The 20,137-nt window shown below is 36.0% G+C and overlaps 1 protein-coding gene across 1 annotated transcript in view; it reads left to right on the top strand.

Moving 5' to 3' along the window:
• The window catches only part of RSRC1 (arginine and serine rich coiled-coil 1), a 411,838-nt gene extending 392,724 nt beyond the window's left edge, over positions 1 to 19,114 (top strand). The window contains exons 8-10 of the mRNA XM_044915060.1: positions 9,777 to 9,883; positions 17,662 to 17,814; positions 18,470 to 19,114. Coding sequence (XP_044770995.1) covers positions 9,777 to 9,883; positions 17,662 to 17,814; positions 18,470 to 18,562 — 353 coding nt within the window. The 3' untranslated portion in view covers positions 18,563 to 19,114. The remainder of the gene's footprint in view (positions 1 to 9,776; positions 9,884 to 17,661; positions 17,815 to 18,469) is intronic.
• The last annotated feature ends 1,023 nt before the right edge of the window (positions 19,115 to 20,137 follow it).

Here is a 20,137-nt window from a genome sequence, read left to right as displayed (position 1 = left end):
ACCTGAACTACCATATGAATTTGTGAGATCTTATTTTTATATTAACATCTGTATTTTATAATGTATGTGGTGTGTGTGTATACATATATATGTTTATTGTAGATACATTTGACTACATTTGTATGTTCACAAAGATTTATTTAGAGGCATTAAAAAAACAAACAGGCATAGTCAGTCATGGGTGTTCGTTATATATAAAGGTTATTGGGGCTGCAAAGATATAAAAGATAGAAGAACCTAGTAATTGCCTTTAAGATCGGAGCACAAAGCATTAGTTTGGATTTTACAAGGCCAGCCAGCAACAAAAGAGCAGTAATTTATGAGCTCAGCGTAAAAGAATAGCATAATTGCATTAAAAATTAATGCTAATGAACACTAAAATGGGGAAGGTGGTTATGATGAAAGTTTGTATTCATCTTCTCTGGTTTGAATGATGGCTAGTGGCTTGATTAATGGCTTAATTTCTATCAATTAGCGGGGAAAAATCTCCTGCGAGACAAGGGTAAATTGAGCATTGAATTACATATCTTGCTTTTGTGTGCTAAGAAAAAAGAGCTGCGTATCTCTGATATTAGCCACAGTGACAAATGTGGTGTGCCCTGCGATGTCTGCATCAGCTCTCCTGACAGGCAAGTTGTGTGTGGTTATGGGGTGTTTGGAGATGGCTGGCAGACAGCATTCACTGCAAGTTCTTTAGAAACATACAACTCTTCCATCTCCAGAATTTTAATTAGAGTCAATAAGAATTCTAGAATGAAAATGGACAGCAAACAGCGACTTCAGATTCTGTGTTCTGCCCTGTTAATCTGGTATGCTTGAATTATATTCCTTTCTTCAGGCCTGTTAAAATAAGCAAGCTTCCAGTAGCTTTAGCTTTGTGGGAGTTATTATTTCTTACCACTCTATTAAAGTGGATTTCACTACCCATGTTTGTTACACTTGAAACAAGCATAAGGCAGTGGTCTTTGTAGTAGATTATAGTGGTTGTTGGTTTAGCCAAATTTACAGAAGCCATTCTAGTGTTTTGCAACAATAGTTGCTACACAATAAATAACAACTCTAAAGTGGTCATTTACTGCTCAGGTCGTTCTCAGGCTTAAGGGAAAGAATGCAGGTTCTCTAAAAACCTATTTTTTAATATATTAATAAAAGTTTTGGGGATGTGACATACATAATTCTTTCAAAACTTTTTCAAATGGGTAAGCTTCTAAAAATATCGTTTGTAACCTAGCTCAAGATAATGCCAGAAGACCAAGATAGTATTTATGGCATCTTCTCTACAAGTAAAGCTAGATTGTATTGAATGAAGAAGCATTACAGTGCAGAATAAGAACAATCCCAAGAACACTTATTATTTCTAGTAAATGGATGGAAAAGAGGGAAAAAATAATCTGTTGACAGGTGTGGGCTAAGAACTTATTTGACGCGGAATTAATGACTAGATCACAGTGACTGGACCCCCATTTCTACCACCAGCTAGTTATGTGACCTTGACCACATTACTTTGCCTTAGTTTCTCATCTGTACAATGAGAACAATAATAGGACTACCTGTCATGGTTATGAGAGTTAACTGAGGTAATCCATGTGTAGTGCTTCGTGCAGAGTGCCATAAATGTAAGCTTCTGTTGCTGCTGGGATTACTACTCCTTCCACCAGAACAGCTCATCTGGCCTTTTCAACAACCATTTAAATGAAAAATTGGCCTTTGTGACCTTCCTCACTGGAAAGGCGTTCCAGGACATTGATGATGAGAACAAAATGTCTGTAGAGTTACAGACACTGAAGTAAAATACGTTTGCTTTATAACCCCATTTCTACCACACAACTACTATTTTGGGGAGTTTGTGTTATTAGACACCGTTAGGAAGCCGCAGGGCCTCCCATCTCGAATCACTGGAAGCTGGGAGGCCGTGTGCCCGTGAAACCCTGCTCCCCCATTCAACCTGCAGCCTTCAGTGAGTCAGGATGGACTCCAGTGTCTTGGCTTGTGATAAAACTCAGCTGGGCCTTTTGTGCCTTCTCTTCCAGTCTTTCCCGGCCCTGCCACACCACAGGCGATGCCACAAAAGGTGTGAGCTAAAGCCAGTATTACCTGGCGGAACTCAAAAAAAGGTTGCCAGCCTGAAACCATGTGGCCAGAAATTGAGAAGTTTCTCAATTGTAACCTTTTTAGGCAACTTCCATGTCTTTACTACTATGACTAAATTAGCACTCTAGTACTATTACTAGTCTGTCATTTATTAAGTGCTTTTACTGTTTCCTTACCCTGTGCTAGCACACGTATCATCTCCTACATTTTCTTGGCTTGATCCTTCACAGGATTCTTCTCTCTGCTGGATTCGCCGTGTCAGAGAGGATTTCCCTGCCCATCCCAGCTGAAATAGCTCCCTTTCTCCTTTCTAGCCCTCTACCCTGCTCTATTTTTCTTGATATTATATTGTTCATTTACATGTTTATTAGTTGTCTCTCCCATGAAAGTATAAGCTTCATGAGGAAAGAAACTCTACATGTTTCTAAACCCTTATATGTGGAACAATGCCTGATGCATTAAATGTTCTCAAATATTTGAAAGGAGAGAGAAAGGAAGGGAGGGAAGGAGAGTCAACCTCAGCTATTCTATGTTTATTCCCATGCCACAGAGAAGAACACTGAGACCACTTGCCCAAGGTCACACAGCTAGTAAATAGCAGAGACAGGGTTTTATCCAGTAGTCTGAACCCAGAGCTATTAAGACTAACCACTTAATCTTAATTTTTTAAGTTACAAGAACTTCTTATAATTTGACATTCCCCCCTCCCAAGAAGTTTTATTTTTTTTAATGGTTACTTTAATGTCCTTTCATTTTTAGTTTTTCAACAAAAGTTTATTGACTGCTTACTAAATAATAAAGCATACAACACTGAGTCCTGGAGTTGACACAAAAAGTTACGTCCCCTCTAGCTGGCGACATGAAGCTTTCACTAATGAAGGGATTAATATCAATCAGTGCAAGGCAACATATGCTAAGCGCCAAATGAATTATGGAAGAGGCCTTTTCCTCACCAGCCGCAAGAGAAGGTGATAGGGAAGATTGAGAAAAGGTGAGAGCATTTTAGGTAAAAGGAGCTAAATGAGGTATTCAGTGTGTATTTTGTTTTTAATAAAGCCTAGTTTGATACCCAGTTCACCTGTACTTATTAAAATGTTTCTCAGAAACTCTTCACTAGTACAGTCACATTAAAATTATTCCTATTACTTAATTTGATATAGAAAGCAGTTTAATATAAGATTAATCTGTCTTGGACCTTATCCAAGGATGGTTGTTATTAGAGCCTTCAGGAGCCTCATTGACATATATAACCTGGTCCTGTATTAACAGCTTCCAGAACAGCAGTAGACCAGCCACATTCTACTTAAGAAGTTTTCTCATCTTTCAAGTTATTTGTGGATATCGGCTCTAGGAATTTGTGCCCCGGGATCTGGGTCTTATGAACAACCTAAAAATGTTGAGGTTAAATGAATTTCTAATATATGCTTTGCATGATTTATGGAAAAAAAACTTACTTCACATGTACTGTTTTGAAGGAAAGCAATGGCTGTGTTTCGTTAAAATTTGTGTTCGTGAGAAATTGTTACAGTAACTTTATAATTTCAAGTAAGCTTTGTGGCTTTTTCCAGGTAGGTTTTGTATAGAGTTTACTGAGTAACTGTCTTTGTTTGTTTATTGACCAAATCCGTTGTTTGCTTTTTTTAATTCTTGTAACAGCACTTGAAAATGCTTTACATTTCAAAGACTATTTTGCTTTCCGTATCAATATTTTAGCATAAACAAATTTCATGGATGTTTCCATTCTTGACTAAAATTTGAGTCAATTTAAACTGAAAATAAGATATTCTTTTGTATTATTCATGTATTTATAGCAGTACTATTAGTATGTAAATATTTTTTTACTGGAAGAGTAGCATGAGTACCTCAATAACTATGAGGCCAACTGACCCAAACTCTTTGTAACATAAAATGCATTTTAACTTTGGGGAAATTCATAAAATATTAATATTCAGAAGGAGTCAGTTGAAGATGAGATTTTCATGTGTAAGATACCTTTCATGAAACGCATGTTGGCAGTTATCCCATGATTACATCTTGGGTAATAGTGCCACCTGCTGTTCTCAGCCTGGCATTGCTGCCAGTTTAGAGAGTGGTTTGTGTCTACAAATGGAATATAGATTAAAATTTTGCCTTTTCAAATAAAAGGTTTATATTGGACCTTAACATCTGTACTAACTAATCTTTGTGTATCATTTGATAATATTTTTTAAGTCTGTAACAGTTGTATCATGTAAAATTTCGAATATAACTTGAAATGATTGGTGAGCCTAATTTGTATGTTAACATCAACAGTAATGAACAAAATGTTTAATTTTAATTTTTTATCACAAAAGGAACAAAATGATTTTCCATGCAGTGAGTTAGTATTGATTGTTTTTAGTCTGTAGTGACTTTGCTTTCTGACTCCGGTATTTTTTATTTTACTATGAAATATGTATCCCTTCTACTGAAATTGTACAAACTACTTATGAAAGTCACTTTATTTACCAATAATGTGTTTATCAGAAATGCTAATAGATACCTTTCCTTCGTGTTTACCATGTTAATGTTTAAAAACATCCTATAATTTTGATTTCTCCCAGTAACGTTGTTCCTTGTCTTTATTTTTACCTCACGGCTGTGAATAAAAGATACTTTATATGCTAGGCATTCATGCCAAGCATATAAATGATGAGTAGTTTTCATTCATGTTTTTCCTATTCCTAAAAGTGGTAAAGAATTTTTCAATGACAAATTGGCATGTAAAACTTAAGAGCCTTAATTTAAAACAATTTACTGTATCTTATTGATGTGTTTTATTCTGCTTCCCAAAATGACGGGATTATATTCAAGACCTATATTTGTGGACATTGATATTTGAATTTTGAGTATGAAGCCCTTTAAAACATGTTTTATGCTTGTTTTCAAACAGCATGAAGCTGAGCTATTTACAAGACTAAAAATGTAAACCTCCCATGAATTTTTCAAATTTTAACTTAAATATCTCTCTTACTCTTTAATTTAAATATCACTGGTAAAATGTTTCCCACATTGAAAGGAAAAAGCTACGTTGGTTTATTTTGATATTGTAAGTCAGGCAAACTGGCTTTCTCTTATCTGCCCTGTCACTTTGTTAGTCCTGAAGTGATCTTTAAAGAAACACAAAGATAACGTTCTGGTTTTCTCTAATCTTTTTCCTTCCTTCCTTCCTTCCTTTATAATTTCTCCAATGCTATTTTGTTAAACATGCTGGCCCTTGGGCCAGCTTTTGTGATAATACTTTTATTTGTATTAGGAGCTGGTTGTATGTCCATATTTGAAGCTGCAAACACTATAAGCTTTAGACATCAAGTACTATTCGTGAGCTCACCTCTGACTTTTAATACTAATGATGTGCTTTGTAAATCCAAATGAGAGAATATGTTTGAGAAAAACCCAAGGCTTCAAATAGTTGATACATATGAGACATCATCCTGAAGTCTGAAATACTGTCTTTTGGTTGGGAATTAATGATGGTGAAATAATTGTGAGACTAACTAAGACCTATACAAACAAGTGTATTTTCACATTGACGAATTAAAGTTGGATCACATGGAATGGCATCCATTATGACTTTTCTCTGCCATATTAATACTATTATACATATAAGTAATAAAGAATATCATCCACTGGTATAAGTATGTTCATATTAATAAATTAGCTGGGCAAAGAATCTTCTCATTTTATAGGCTCAATTAGTACATTGCATAATTAAAATCTGCAGGAGCTTTTATTCTAAAGCATGTGGAACTATTTGCTCATCCATGACACTCTAACAGTACTTGCTTTTATGTTGTAAAATATATTCTTCCTAAGTTGGGAGTGTTGGCTCTAGCAGCGATTACTTCCAAACATTCCATGCATTATTTTTCACATGAGAAAGGACTGGTTAGAGCTATCAGGGACACATCTCCAGAAGACTGTCTTTCCCCTAAATAAACTGTAGGTTGCATAAGTCTATATAGTTACAATTTGCAGTTGGCCAAAAGTTGAAACAAAGATTTTTCATAAATTGTTAATTTTTATTGAAATTATTAAACCAAATTTCTTTTCATACTCTTTATAACACTTACTTAGCATTTTAAGCTTAGATCTGCAGGGATGTAAAAATTACTTTAATGCAAACAACTACCTTATTGTCAAACCACTTTTTATGGTTGTTTCTTAGAATGTAAATTTAGTTATTGTCCATGAAGTCTAAAATCCCCAAAATTTTTAGGTGCTTGTTGAATATACAGTGGCTCCTAATTCAGCTATGTATTCATATCAGCTTAGAGCAAGAGTTTAAACAGTGAGTGTGTGAACCATAATGTTGCATTTTTCCTTCCCAGCCTAGCATGTGAAAAAAAAGAAACAAAAATATGAAACAATACATTTCTTAAAGCAATAACTGGAAAAGCAAAAGACTGAAAATAACTCAAATGACCACCTATAAGGCATTGGTGGAAAAAAGCTATCAAAACCATAAAATAGATAACTATACAGCTGTAAAATAGAATAGGGAAGTCTCTATACTGGGGTAGGGTGATACTGAAGACATAATGTATGGTATGTTAATTTTGTATAAGAAAGAAGAGAATATGTATACTTATATTTTCAGAAAGAAACAAAGGAAGGATAAAAACCGAAACCTAATAAAAATGGCTAACTATGGATTGGGGGAAGAACTGAAAGAACGGGATAGGAAAGGAAACCTAGACTCTTCTGAATGATGTTTTGTGTTTTGACTTTGGAATCGTGTTTTATGCAACTAAAAAGCAAATATTAAAGACAGGAAACAACAAGTGTTGTCAAGGACATGGAGAAAAAGGAACCCTTGTGCACTCTTGGTGGGAATGTAAATTGGTGCAGCCACTGTGGAAAAACAGTATGGAGGTTCCTCAAAAAATTAAAAATAGAATTACCACATGGTCCAGTAATTCCACAATTCCACTTCTAAGTATTTACCCAAAGAAAACAAAAACACAAATTCAAAAAGATATATGACCCCTGTGTCTATTGCAGCATTATTTACAGTAGCCAAGATATGGAAGCAACCTAAGTGTCCACTGATAGGTGAATGGGCAAAGAAGATGCGGTATGTGTACGTACACACACACACACACACACACACACACACTGGAATATTACTCAGCCGTTTTAAAAAGGGATGAAATCTTGCCATTTGCAACAACATGGATGAACCTAGAGGCTATTATGCTAAGTGACATAAGTCGGACAGAAAAAGGAAAATACTATATGATTTCGCTTACATGTGGAATCTAAAAAGCAAAACAAAACAAGTGAATAACAAAAAGCAGAATCATATCTACAAATACAGAGAATAAACTGACAGTTGCCAGAGGGGAGGAGGGTTGGGAGATGGGCAAAATGGGTGAAGGGGAGTGAGAGGTACAGGTTTCCAGTAATGGAATGAATAAGTCGTGGGAACAAAAGGTATAGTATAGGGAATATAGTCAATGGTATTATAATAGCATTTTATGGTGATGGTAGCTACACTTGTGGTGAGCATAGCAGAACATATAGAATTGTTGAATTACTGTGTTGTATACCTGAAACTAATGTAACATTGTGTGTCAACTATACTCAAATAAAAAAAATATTAATCAAAAGGACAACAGAACAAAAACCAAGATTAAATAAAAAATGAATTGAAACAAATTGAACCTAGCTAGATATCTAGTTGGTAGCATAATCACATGGAGAATTATTTTAGGTAACTTTAGAGTATACTGTTTTGACATTTCATCAGTGGAATAATTCCTGAGATAAAAAGAACCATAAAGGAATTTTAAACTGTATTAATTCATCTTATTAATAGTGATATCAATCTTTTTATTTTGAAACGAATGCATACTCGACTCATATTAAGAGAAACAAGTAAGTACTTTTGATCATATCATTAAGATTTTTAAAGTGAGAGAAAAGATAATACAAATATAAAATCAGAGACTTTAAAATTCCTCTAACCTTTAATTTAATTGATAGTATCAGCATGAACTCGTATTACTTTTTTTTCTTAAAATATGCATTTCCTGTCCCACCCACTGAAAAAGCTGAGAAGCAGTGACAATCCAGGAACAGTGAAACCCCTGGTGCCCAAGTTACTGTCTTTAAACATCATTCCCCACTAAAAGCAGTCCGAGCCGTTTGGAGAAATAGCTAATTTCAGGTCTTGGGCAGGAACTGTACAAGATGAGCCCAGAACTTCTTGTCACCCCTTAATTATAAGGAGTCATATCAAAAGGATGCAGGGCCAACTTCAGGAGGTCCCCACTACCCAAAGGCAGAATAATTTGAGCAACAAAATATGAAAATGATTACATGGAGTAAAATATGTTAAATATACAAATATTCAGGAACTCATAATGCTCATCTTTGGATCAAAATTGACAAGTCAAGGGAAAAATTAAACATTTATTCTGCCTTTCCTGTACAGACTGTTCTTTACAGTCAGCAAGGGAAGTTCTTCACAACAGAGGAATCAAAGCTAATAAATGCAGGGAGAATAATAGAATTGCAAAATCACCATTTTGCAACATCTCATGAAATAATGGATCTAATCAACAAACATTAATGTCTGCCAAAAACATTAAGTGAATTGTTGATGAAGAACTTTATAATAGGGCCAGGCTGACATCACCTTGGACCCACTGATCAATCTTAACATCTTTAAAATTAGGGGAAGCATGTCCCGATACTGTGTAATGGGAATTATGCAGCATCATCTATGATGTATCCTTGACCAAAAGAAATCGAACCTGAATCTTATCTAGCCTCTACACCTCACTATTGGTTTACACAAAATATGAGGAATAGAGGAACGTGTTAAATGACATCCTAAGAATAAAATCATCCAGATCTAGAATGTAGAAAATTTTCAAGTGTAAATGATCCATTCTCTTCAATAAATAAATGGCAATGAAAGGGAGGGCCTGAGGACTGTCAGTGATTAAAAGGGATTTAAGATACTTATCAACCAAGTCTAATGTGTGGACCTTATTTGGATCCTGTTTCAAACAAACTACCTGTAAAAAGAAATTTTTTATGGACAATCAGTGAAAATTAAACATGGACTCTATAAGATGATTAAGGCATTATTAATAATATTGTTGGATGTGAAGATGGTATTATAGTTATATTACTGTTTGGTTTTTTTAAGTCCTTATCTGAAATGCCTACTAAATATTTAGGGGTGATATGGCATGATGTCTGGGAGGTACTTTTGAGTACTCCAGATCTACCCAAAAAAATAAAGTGACGATCAATAAATAAGTTCATGATTATAGAAGCTGGTGATGGGTGCAGGTGGATTCATTGTGCTGTTAATTCCTTTTATATGTATTTCCATAATAAGTTTTTTTTTTTTAATTTTTAAAGCCCTCCCATGAGATTAGCCCAGATTAGCTTGCATCATTATAGCAGTACCTTCTCAGCAATCTTTTATTAGGTTTTAGGTGAGAGACTTGGTGTGTAGGAATGTGTATTCGTGGATCTCAAGGGGAAAATAGTTTTTTATTAGAGCTTAACTATAACATCTTTTCATCCAGTTAAATTCCAGAAGTCATAAAATTACTTCATAGAAAGAAAGAACCTTGCTTAGAATACTGTTGTTAACAAGCTTACACACCAAAATACACTGACATCATACCCTTTTTTTTTTTTAGACCAAGCCACCCTGGTTGAACAAGTAAAAAGAGTAAAAGAAATTGAAGCCATTGAAAGTGATTCTTTTGTTCAGCAGACATTCAGATCAAGTAAAGAAGTCAAAAAGGTAAGTTTTCATCCAGACATTATGAATAAGCCTTTAGAATCCCACTGAGGAGATGCTTTATTAATGGATTTGACTTAAATGTAAGTGCTTCTTCTAACAGATAGATGAAGTAGGGTGAGCGAGTGTCAGCGTGTTATTGAGAGAGAGAATGAATCAGTGAGAAGCAGTTCAAGTTTAACTTGTAAAAATATATCTGATGCCATTTTTTATTTTAAAATTCACTGAGAAGACAAAGTAAAATGTCAACAGTTCTAAAGCAGTAATATGCATTTCATGAACATACAGTTTTCTTTTCAAGTGTCTACATCTACTTTCTGAATTGACACTGCTAGAGAAAAGTTAGAAAAGAGCTTTAACAATCCGATTATTACCCAAATAGTAACATGTGTCTGCACTCTTTGCCCAGATTGGTATCACTTATTCAACTCCAGTAAAAGGAGTTTTGATTGGCGTTTTATTTCTGTTGAATATTGCATGTATTCTTTCAATTATTATCAGGACCACCTTTAGGAATCTGTTCCTTTAGTCAGAAAAGGCATTCTACTGTGAGATACATGTATTCTTTAATAACATACATGTAGTAAAGACATGGTATTGTTACCCACTTATTCAAAAATATTCTACAGCTGTAAATATATTAATGACTGTATAGCATCCTGCTGACAAATTTATCATAATTCATTTATTTTTTTTCCTCTGACACTAGATAATTTAAGTAGTTGTAAGCTTGAAAGTATTAATACATGTTTGTAAATATCCATTATTATCCCCATAAGATCAATTTTTCAAGATGGAGTTACTCGCTTAAGGTTAATATTATTTATTTCTACACATGTTCCCAAAGTCATCCTCCACTAACGTCCCAATCCAGATTCTGCCCACAAGTCCAAGGAGAGATCTGCCTCTCACACCATGGTTAACACCAAGTCCTTTTTCACATTTACTTACCTGCTAGGTAGTCAGGCAAAAATTGACCTTTTGTCTTCCTATTAGCATTTCTTTTGTTGCTTGTGACATGAACATCTTTTCAGTTACCATATACTTTTTAAATCTTCCTGGAGAAGTGACTCGAGCATGTGCTGATGCCTGAGTGTGCAGCACCAGCCATCCCTGGTTAACCCGTGGTCCCTGCCTTCATTTGCTGATTTCATTTGAACTTTTTGTAAAAGTTTGCCACCACAACTCCTAAAAAATGGTGGAACTGTAAAATGGACATCCATAAGTATAGTTGCTCATTTTATTTACTATCTTACTCTTGAATATCTTGCATATTAAAAGGTCATTCATATGTCCCCAAAGAATTGTAATTTACTTTTAAATTTACTTTCCTAATATTTGTTTTCTGAGGTTCACCCTGACTTCCCAGCTCTCACTGGACTCAAGATAAACAGCATTTTCTTTCTGTGGAAATACTTATTCCTCTCTAGTTAATATACCAGGTTTTCCTCTAAACAACTTTTTCCCTTTTGATACTAATTATTAATAATAAACTTATTTTTGGGTGCCTGGGTGGCTCAGTCAGTTAAGCGTCTGCCTTCGGCTCAGGTCATGGTCCCAGGGTCCTGGGATCGAGCCCCTGGGATCAGGCTCCCTGCTCAGTGGGGAGTCTGCTTCTCCCTCTGCCCTTCCCCCCCTGCTCGTGATCTCTCTCTCTCAAATAAATAAAATCCTTTAAAAAATTTTTAAAAATAATAATAATAATAAACTTATTTTTAATTCCATTGTTTTTCCTCCGAAATACTGGCAGCTCCTCCAATAACTAGCAAAACCAGCAACGAGCAAGGAAATTGATCAGAAGTGTACCTGATAAAGAGGAAGGAGGATGGGGCTTTGGGCTCAAAGAGATCTGAGTTTGAATCTTAACTCTCACACTTCCTGCCATGATTTATGGTCTTTAGCAAGCTTCTCAACTTCTTCATCCCTCAATTTCCAAATCCATAAAATAGAACCAATAATACCTACTTTTTGGAGTTGTTGAGGAGTAAATATAATGAGTATCAAATATCTAACATGGTTCTTGATCCCATAAATGCTTATTTTTAAATAACAGACTCTAGCACCTAAATTATTCTATATCTAAGTACATTCTGTAAACTAAGCATAGTGCTTAAAAACTTCTACTGTAGGTGCTCAGTCTGTCTTTTTTTTTTTTTTTTTTAAGATGTATTTATTTGACAGAGAGAGACACAGTGAGAGAGGGAACAAAAGCAGGGGGAGTGGGAGAGGGAGAAGCAGGCTTCCCGCCGAGCAGGGAGCCCGATGTGGGGCTCGATCCCAGGACCCTGAGATCATGACCTGAGCCGAAGGCAGATGCTTAATGACTGAGCCACCCAGGCACCCCGGTGCTCAGTCTGTCTTAAGTATCAACACCTTACCCCATTTACATTTTTTACTATTCCCCAAGTTTCCATGCTCACCAGTAAGGCAGACCTCTTGCTGAGAAAACAGAAAATCTTTAGATCTGGTTTTACCTTAAAAGTTTTTTGAAAGGTATAAATATAAAATATCTGTATATTTCAATTCCAGAATTAGTAATGTTTTCACCTCATTGTATCCCCTAGAAAAGTTTTGAAAGATTATTTCCCCTTAACCTCTGAAGGTTATTAATCTTAAGCTAACTGACTAAATCCAAGAGAAAAAAGTCTTCTTCCTAAATCTCTAATAAAAGCCTGTATATTTAAATGGCTTTCCATGGGACCAATATAAAGGAATTTCACCTATATCTCTGATCAAAGGGACCATCATTATTAATTATTTTAATAACTAGTTTCTGTTGTTTCAGTGTTCAATGCCAAGTTGGAATTTTCACTCACCTTCAATATAGCTTTTCTTGCACTTCTAATTCAGATGCCACCATTAGGGATAGAGAGGATTAAGATGAAATAGGGGCCTCTAGGGGCACCCGGGTGGCTCAGTTGGTTAAGCATCTGACTCTTGATTTCAGTTCAGGTCATGATCTCAGGGTCATGAGATTGAGCCCCACGGGAGGCTCTACACTCAGTGGGGAGTCTACTTGAGATTCTCTCTCTCCCTTTCCCTCTGCCCCTCCCCCGCAACACATGCTCTCGCTCTCTCTAAAATAAATAAATCAATCTTTTTTAAAAAAAGATGAAACAGGGGCCTCTCAATTTCATAAGGAATGTTCATGAATCTGTGCAAGAAAAGCCCATCTACTGTTTCAGGTGTCTTTTAAAAGAGGTGGCCCTTAACAATAATTCACACAAAGAAATAAGATCAATTCTGGAAGGCCTTGAGCTGGCTAGTTCTAGATTGGGTAAGTATGAGGGAGAAGCAAAAGCAACCTAGAAATATTAATCCAGCACTGTGAGTTGAGCCACTTAAAAATGTATGTAATTAAAATATTTTACCAACATTTTTATTTCTTTCCTCTAAAATTAAAACCAAATAACAATAAATCTTAGGTTTAGCAGTTAGGAAGCAGTGGTCAAAAGCATGATATGTAGGGTCAGACAGATGCAGGGTCAGGTCTGATTCTGCCATTTACTGGCTATGTGTCCTTAAACCACATGATAACCCCATGGCTCTCTTATCTTAAAAGGGAGGTAATACCCCTGGCAGAAGTTTTTATAAGGATGAGCAAGATACTTTACATAAAATAGTTAGCCAAGCACCTGACACTCAGGAAATAAAAGCTGTTATTATTCTTCCTCTCCCTGCTTCTGCTCCACCTCTTCCTCTTCCTGAATGCTCAGGGCTGCATTTGTCTCTGGCTTCCTTAAAAGGAATTGGAGATGCAAGGATTCTCATTTTGGTTGGGTCACAGATTGTTTTATGTAATTTTTTATGGTTTATAGACCCTACAATTCTCATTGGAAACTTGGTGACCTATTGTATTCCTAAGCAAATAATTTAAAAAGTACTTTACAGCTTTATGTAGTAGCTTACTGGCTTGGTGTACAACAGCAGCTTTGAGCCAATTTGTTTCAGCCCAGCATTTGGAAACATTAAAGCATGAAGCAAATGTTGTAAAACAATGTTGTAACATAGCCCCATTTTGTTTTTTATATTTAAATAACTTGAAGTGACTAAAATAATAATAGCTACCAATAATACTAGACATTTAGCATATGTAAGTTATCTAAAATCCCAGTAACCTTTTTTTAAAACTAAGCAAGCTGAGGCTCAGCAAATTTTATTACCCATGGTCAAAGTGCTAATAAATGACAAGAGCATCCCCACAAAATTTATTCAACTCCAGAGCCCATGTTTGTTTTTACTCATCCAATGTCTCTCATAATTGTGAACTCAGTGCACGTTCCCTATTGAAGTATAAAGAAAGCATTCACTAACAGGGGAGTATGCTTAAAAAAAAAAAAAAAAGAAGATGGCATTTACCTTGGTGAATGTACAACAGTCTAAAGTATTAGCCATCTAACACTGGACTTTTATAGTCACTGCATTTCAAAATGATCAGAAAAGCAGTGATGGGCCAACAGTGAATAAATTTACACTCAACTGTAATATAAAACAGAAGGCCAATTTATTAGTTTAGAAAACGGTATCCCTTTCCAGTTTCTAAAATGTCTGTGTCTGCAATATAAGGTAGCGATTCAGGATGCCCAAGAAGCTGAATTATTTATCAGGAGATTACTTAGCAAAAGGAGGTAAATTATCTTGAGGACCATTTCACCCAGATCATGGGGAGATAGGAGCTATCCCTGATGCACAGCAAAGACTAACTCTCTTGAGGACTGAATTACTCATGACCCAGGTTTCAACATCTTTCTCTTCTGGACAGTTCTACACACATTGGCATAAATTTTATATCTTTGAAAAAGGCTTCTCTATACTAACCACCCCTTCAGTTGATAGAGTCTTTCTTTAGCTGTGTGAATTCCACTAATTAAGCTAAGGAGCTGTTACCAGAAAGTGGCTATTTCCAATAACATGCTAGACATGTGTCTCCGTCAACACATATAGATTTAACAGGTTAACTCTCTGCAATCATCTCTCTCTTGTGTGAGTAGATAATTGGTAGTTCCTGCTATATCATCTTCAAGAACCAAGATGCAGTTTGTTTCCAAACTTCTGTCCCAAATAAGCTTATTGCCAGTTATTCAACCCTAAAATAGTTGTAGCTGGCAGACACCCCCCTATGTTCAGAAAGAGGATAAATAACCCTAAAGCAGCAGGGTCTAACTTACTCTTTTACTTGAAGTACATTTTAAAACAAGTTTTCCAAACTGAACCACCAGGTGGCAGTGCTACTCAAAGCCAGATACTTGATAGTGGCCATGTTGTGGGGTTTTTTATAGTCAAAATTTCTCCAACGGTTTTCCTCACTTAAATAAAGAAGCAGGGCGCCTGGGTGGCTCAGTCGTTAAGCGTCTGCCTTCGGCTCAGGTCACGATCCCAGAGTCCTGGGATCGAGCCCCACATCGGGCTCCCTGCTCGGCAAGAAGCCTGCTTCTCCCTCTCCCACTCCCCCTGCTTGTGTTCCTGCTCTCGCTGTCTCTCTCTCTGTCAGATAAATAAATAAGATCTTTAAAAAAAATAAAAAATAAAGAAGCAATTGATGATTCCTGTCATATATTTTTTAGTTATCCACTTAAATAACTTCCATGCTCTGATCCTAATCTCTGAAAACTTTACCTGAAATGTACATAAGCACTTCTCCAAGAAAATGTTAATGTACTGTAGGTATAAACAGAATGAGACCAGTTCACTTTTATAATAGAATGTTATCTCTGCCACCTGAATATGTGCGATCCACATCTTTGGCAACTGGAATAACAACACTCCACAGTTCTTCAAGGCAGTTCAATACTGCCAGTCTCCTAGCTGAGCCCTATCAAAGCATGGCTAAGACAGGCAGAATGACATGCTCTTCTGTTCTGTGCATGCAGCACAGACTACCAAAAAATGATGTCTGGACGTCATTAGATTAGCATACTTCCCCCCTTTCCCTAGGCAGAATGTTGGGCTTTACTGATCTACGTCCTCCGTTTTGTAAAGGGTCAGTATAATATCATACAGGGCTGTAGGCCTTCTAGGCCTGGTATGTTGGAAATATAGAAAGGTTTGACACCTGGGGGTGGAGGTGGGGGGAGTATTGGCTTCAAAATACAAGAAGAAAACTGCCAGATTTAACAGTTATTTTTTTAAGTATCTCTATGTCCCTTGTTACGATGTGTGATTATGTCTTTATTTTGATACCGATTTGTAAGTTATCTGTCGGTTCCATTAGCAGCATGTGATCTCCGCTTGGTACAGGGAACATACCTATTTTACTCTCCCTTGTGTTCCCAGTGCTTAGCAGCTAGTAGCACTCAATAAATACTGAAGATGGATATCCAGTTCTAAGATAAATCATTCTAAGAAAGGATTAACTAATTTGGGTAGATTTCATTTTCTAGATGTTTTTCCCAGTGACATCTGTTTTACCCTTCACTCAGAGAAGTAGATGTTCAGAAGTAGCTACATTAAAAGAAAATGGAGGTTCAAAAAGTACACATATAGAACCAGTAGGTGTAGAAAAAAGGCCGAGTAGTGGAATTAATCTCCCAGTCATCTTGGGTTTTTTTATTTTAATTTCCGATTTCAGCTTCTCATCTAGTCCATTTCATGTCATTCCTGCAGCCTTGCTGCTGATTAGCCACTTCCCTGGCCTTTTCCTTTCCCAGACAGGGAAGTATGGGAATTAGCCCAAGAGAGCACAGCACGACTGGCTTCTTCCAGGCAGCAGCAATGATTTATCGGTCCTCGCGTCCGCAGCCCTGAGCCCAGCGCCTGGCACTTAGTATTCCGTGATGGAATATTATCATTCAGCAATAAAATCGAATGACATACTGATACATGCTTCAGCCTTTCATGGAAGAACCTTGAAAGCATGCTCAATGAAAGAAGCCAGTCACAGAAAACAAAACAAACCCACAACAACAAGAAACTACATAATGTATGATCTTTTGTATGAAGTGTCCAGAATAAGCAAATCCATAGTGACAAAATAGATGATATGCATAGGGATGGGGAGGCTGGGAGAAATGGGGAGCAGTGACTGCTAATGGGTATGGGGTTTTGTGGGAGGAGGATGAAAATGTTCTGAGGTTGCTTGTGGTGTTGGTCGCAAAATTCTGTGGATATGCTAAAAGCTATATGAATTGTGATATGTGAATTATATCTCATTGAGGCTGTTATTTAAAAAGCAAAAACAGGGTGCCTGGGTGGCTCAGTCAGTTAAGCGTCTGCCTTCAGCTCAGGTCATGATCCTGGGGTCCTGGGATCGAGCCCCGCATCGGGCTCCCTGCTCAGCGGGGAGTCTGCTTCTCCCTCTCCCACTACCCCTCCGCCCTGCTTGTGCTCTCTCTCTCTCATGCTCTCTCTCTCTCAAATAAATATTTAGAAATAATAATAATAATAAAAATAAATAAAAAGCAAAAACAAAACCTTTGAATTTGCTTTTCATCTCTAAAGAGACCAAATGAATGCTGGAGATTTGTTGCTTGTTTTGACTAATAGAATTTAGATTTATGAAATATGTTTTTCTATAGTATAGACACCTAAGTCCCAATTTCTCAAGACAAACATGCTGATCATAAAAAAAAAAAAAAACAATCAACATTTCTCCATGTTTTTGTATTTTTTTGCTTGTTTTCAGAATTGTTTCTTACTCATCACCCAGGGTCTTTTTATGATTAGTATTATCTCAAAGGAGACTAAATGAACAATTGCTATTCCAAATAAAAAATATTGTTAAGGCAGAATTTTAATTATATATTGTGATCTAATTAATAAAACATTTATGTATCATGTTTCAGTCCGTGGAGCCTGGTGAGGTGAAGCATGCAGCTGCGACATCGGGACCAGCAACAGTAGTTCCTGACCCTCCCAGTAGTGAAAAAGAAATAGACCCCAGCAGCATCCCCACTGCCATCAAGTACCAAGATGACAATTCTCTGGCCCATCCGAATGTAAGATCCTTAGATCTGAAGAATGTCCACTGAAGTCTACTTGACTGAAATGAATTCAAACTATTGTCATTTTGTGCTGATGACAAAAAGACTGTTGGAGGAAATGGATTCATATATTCCTATTTGCTAGAAATAGGCAGCTGACCCCCATCCCTTAGAGCAGTTACATGGATTTGAATCTGGTATGATCCAAATCGTGTTGTCTGACTTTTAGAAGTAGTCTTCCTATGCTTAACAAAAATAGGCAAAAAGAAGAGGTTGGTTGGTTTTTTAAATCTGGCACTAAAAGATCTACTTCTGCCTCAGCTCTCATTGGTTCATTGAACTGAGCCTGTCACGGACATCGTATTGTACTATCTCCTCTGAAGTCGTGTCATTCCGCTGTGTCTCTGAGAAAAAGCATAGGAAATAAACTTACAAAACACGGCGTAAAATTGTTAACAAACAATGTTGCTATTACACTTTTTCTCCAAGACTTTCTAAACATTATTAATTCCAAATAGATTATCTTCAGTTGAGAAGTCACCAAAAGTTAAACAGTATCCAAATCTTGTGCTGAAAGATGTATTCTGTAAAGGTAATTTATGTTATATAACGTCAAATCCAAGTTATTGGCAAACAATAACATTTTTCCTTTTTCTTTTTCTTATTTCAGTTATTTATTGAGAAAGCTGATGCTGAGGAAAAGTGGTTCAAGAGATTAATTGCTCTCCGACAAGAAAGGTTAATGGGCAGTCCTGTGGCCTAAGTAATATATATATGGTTGAATTAACAGTAACATTGGAAATGTAGGTTTTTAAATCCCAATATTAACTTTTTACTATTAAAAAGCGGTTAGCTGATTATGTGAAAAGGTAATATTTCATTCATTTCTCATGTAGGCTTGAATATTTGTTGATTTGAACTTAATCAAACATTGTGAATATTAAAACTAGTGTAAAATTTAATGCATGAAAATATCATACTGTTAATAAAGTTAATCCTAAAAATATCAGTGGTAAAATAAATGGTACACAGTAGTGTTTGAGTAAAACTGGAAAAATATCAAGTCGTCGTTTAAGGGTACAATTTTGATTAATCATGCATATGTAAGAATCAAACTATATGCTATCCATGTGAGATTTCATCTTCCATGTATTATGAAACCATTTTTGAATCTTTTATTTCACCTTATTGTAAAAATTTAGGCAGAATAAAAAGCACTGTAAACAATCTAAGTAGAATGAGCATGTTAATCCTAGAGGAAAAAAATATTTTTTGAAAAACGTTTCTTGAAAATTAAATAAATTGACAATTTATTGCATAGAGATCAGCATTTACTAAGTGTTCCTTTTAAAAATGTTAGCAGATCCCAGCTCATTCCTCTAGAAACCGTATGTTCATGGTAGACCTCATCAGTTGACCAAATACCCATGATGGGGAAATCATTTCTGAGAAAGCTGGTAAGAGCTCTCACTTCAGTCTTACTTACCCAACTGCTATTCCCTACAGAGGAAGCCAGCTAATTGTAATTTTGATAAAGCTATCTGTCGTTGCAGAATACCTTTCTCTAGTAGCTGAATGAAAATCAAGTATGCATTCCATACTAAACATGCCAGAGATAAAGATTTCTAGGCCTTGCCTTACAAAACTAGTTTTCAACAGCTGACATGAATATTTCCCTTCTCTTTTGTTCTGTTGTCTGGTCTCACTCTAATTTGGTCTCTATGAAGACTGTGCCTTGGAATACAAGATAAACCTGAAAAGTTTTTAGGAGATTACCAATATATATGACAGTTTAAAGCCATCTTTGTTATATTTCTGGAACTACTAAAATTCTAATTTCTGTTAAAAATTTTTTAAAAATAGGGACGCTTGGCTTAGTCAGTTAAGCATCTGCCTTCAGCTCAGGTCATGATCCCGGGGTCCTGGGATTGAGCCCCACATTGGGCTCCTTGCTCAGTGGGGAGTCTGCTTCTCCCTCTCCTGCTCCCCCTACTTATGTTCTCCCTCTCTCTCTCTCTCTCTCTCTCTGTCAAATAAATAAATAAAATCTTTAAAAAAATAAATAAAAATTTTTTAAATATAAAGATTCCAGTTGCAAAAGGTATGGAAAATAGACTGATGACAAAATACTTGTTTTCATATGAACATGGTTCACATTCTAAGTAGGTGCTAGTGGTCTTTTCTTTTCTTTTCTTATCTTTTCTCTTCTTTTTTAGCTGCAAGTAAAAGTGCCCAGCATAAACTCAGGTTTATGTGATCATTAATATAGATACACACATTTTTAGTGACTAAAAAAGAGAAATATTTTGTATTTCATTCTTTGCATAACTTGTAAACA

The sequence above is a fragment of the Neomonachus schauinslandi genome, chromosome 1 (assembly GCF_002201575.2).
Source record: "Neomonachus schauinslandi chromosome 1, ASM220157v2, whole genome shotgun sequence".
NCBI classification, from domain to species: domain Eukaryota; kingdom Metazoa; phylum Chordata; class Mammalia; order Carnivora; family Phocidae; genus Neomonachus; species Neomonachus schauinslandi.
Note: the sequence above shows the minus strand (reverse complement) of the source record. Positions and strands in the feature narration are given on the sequence as shown.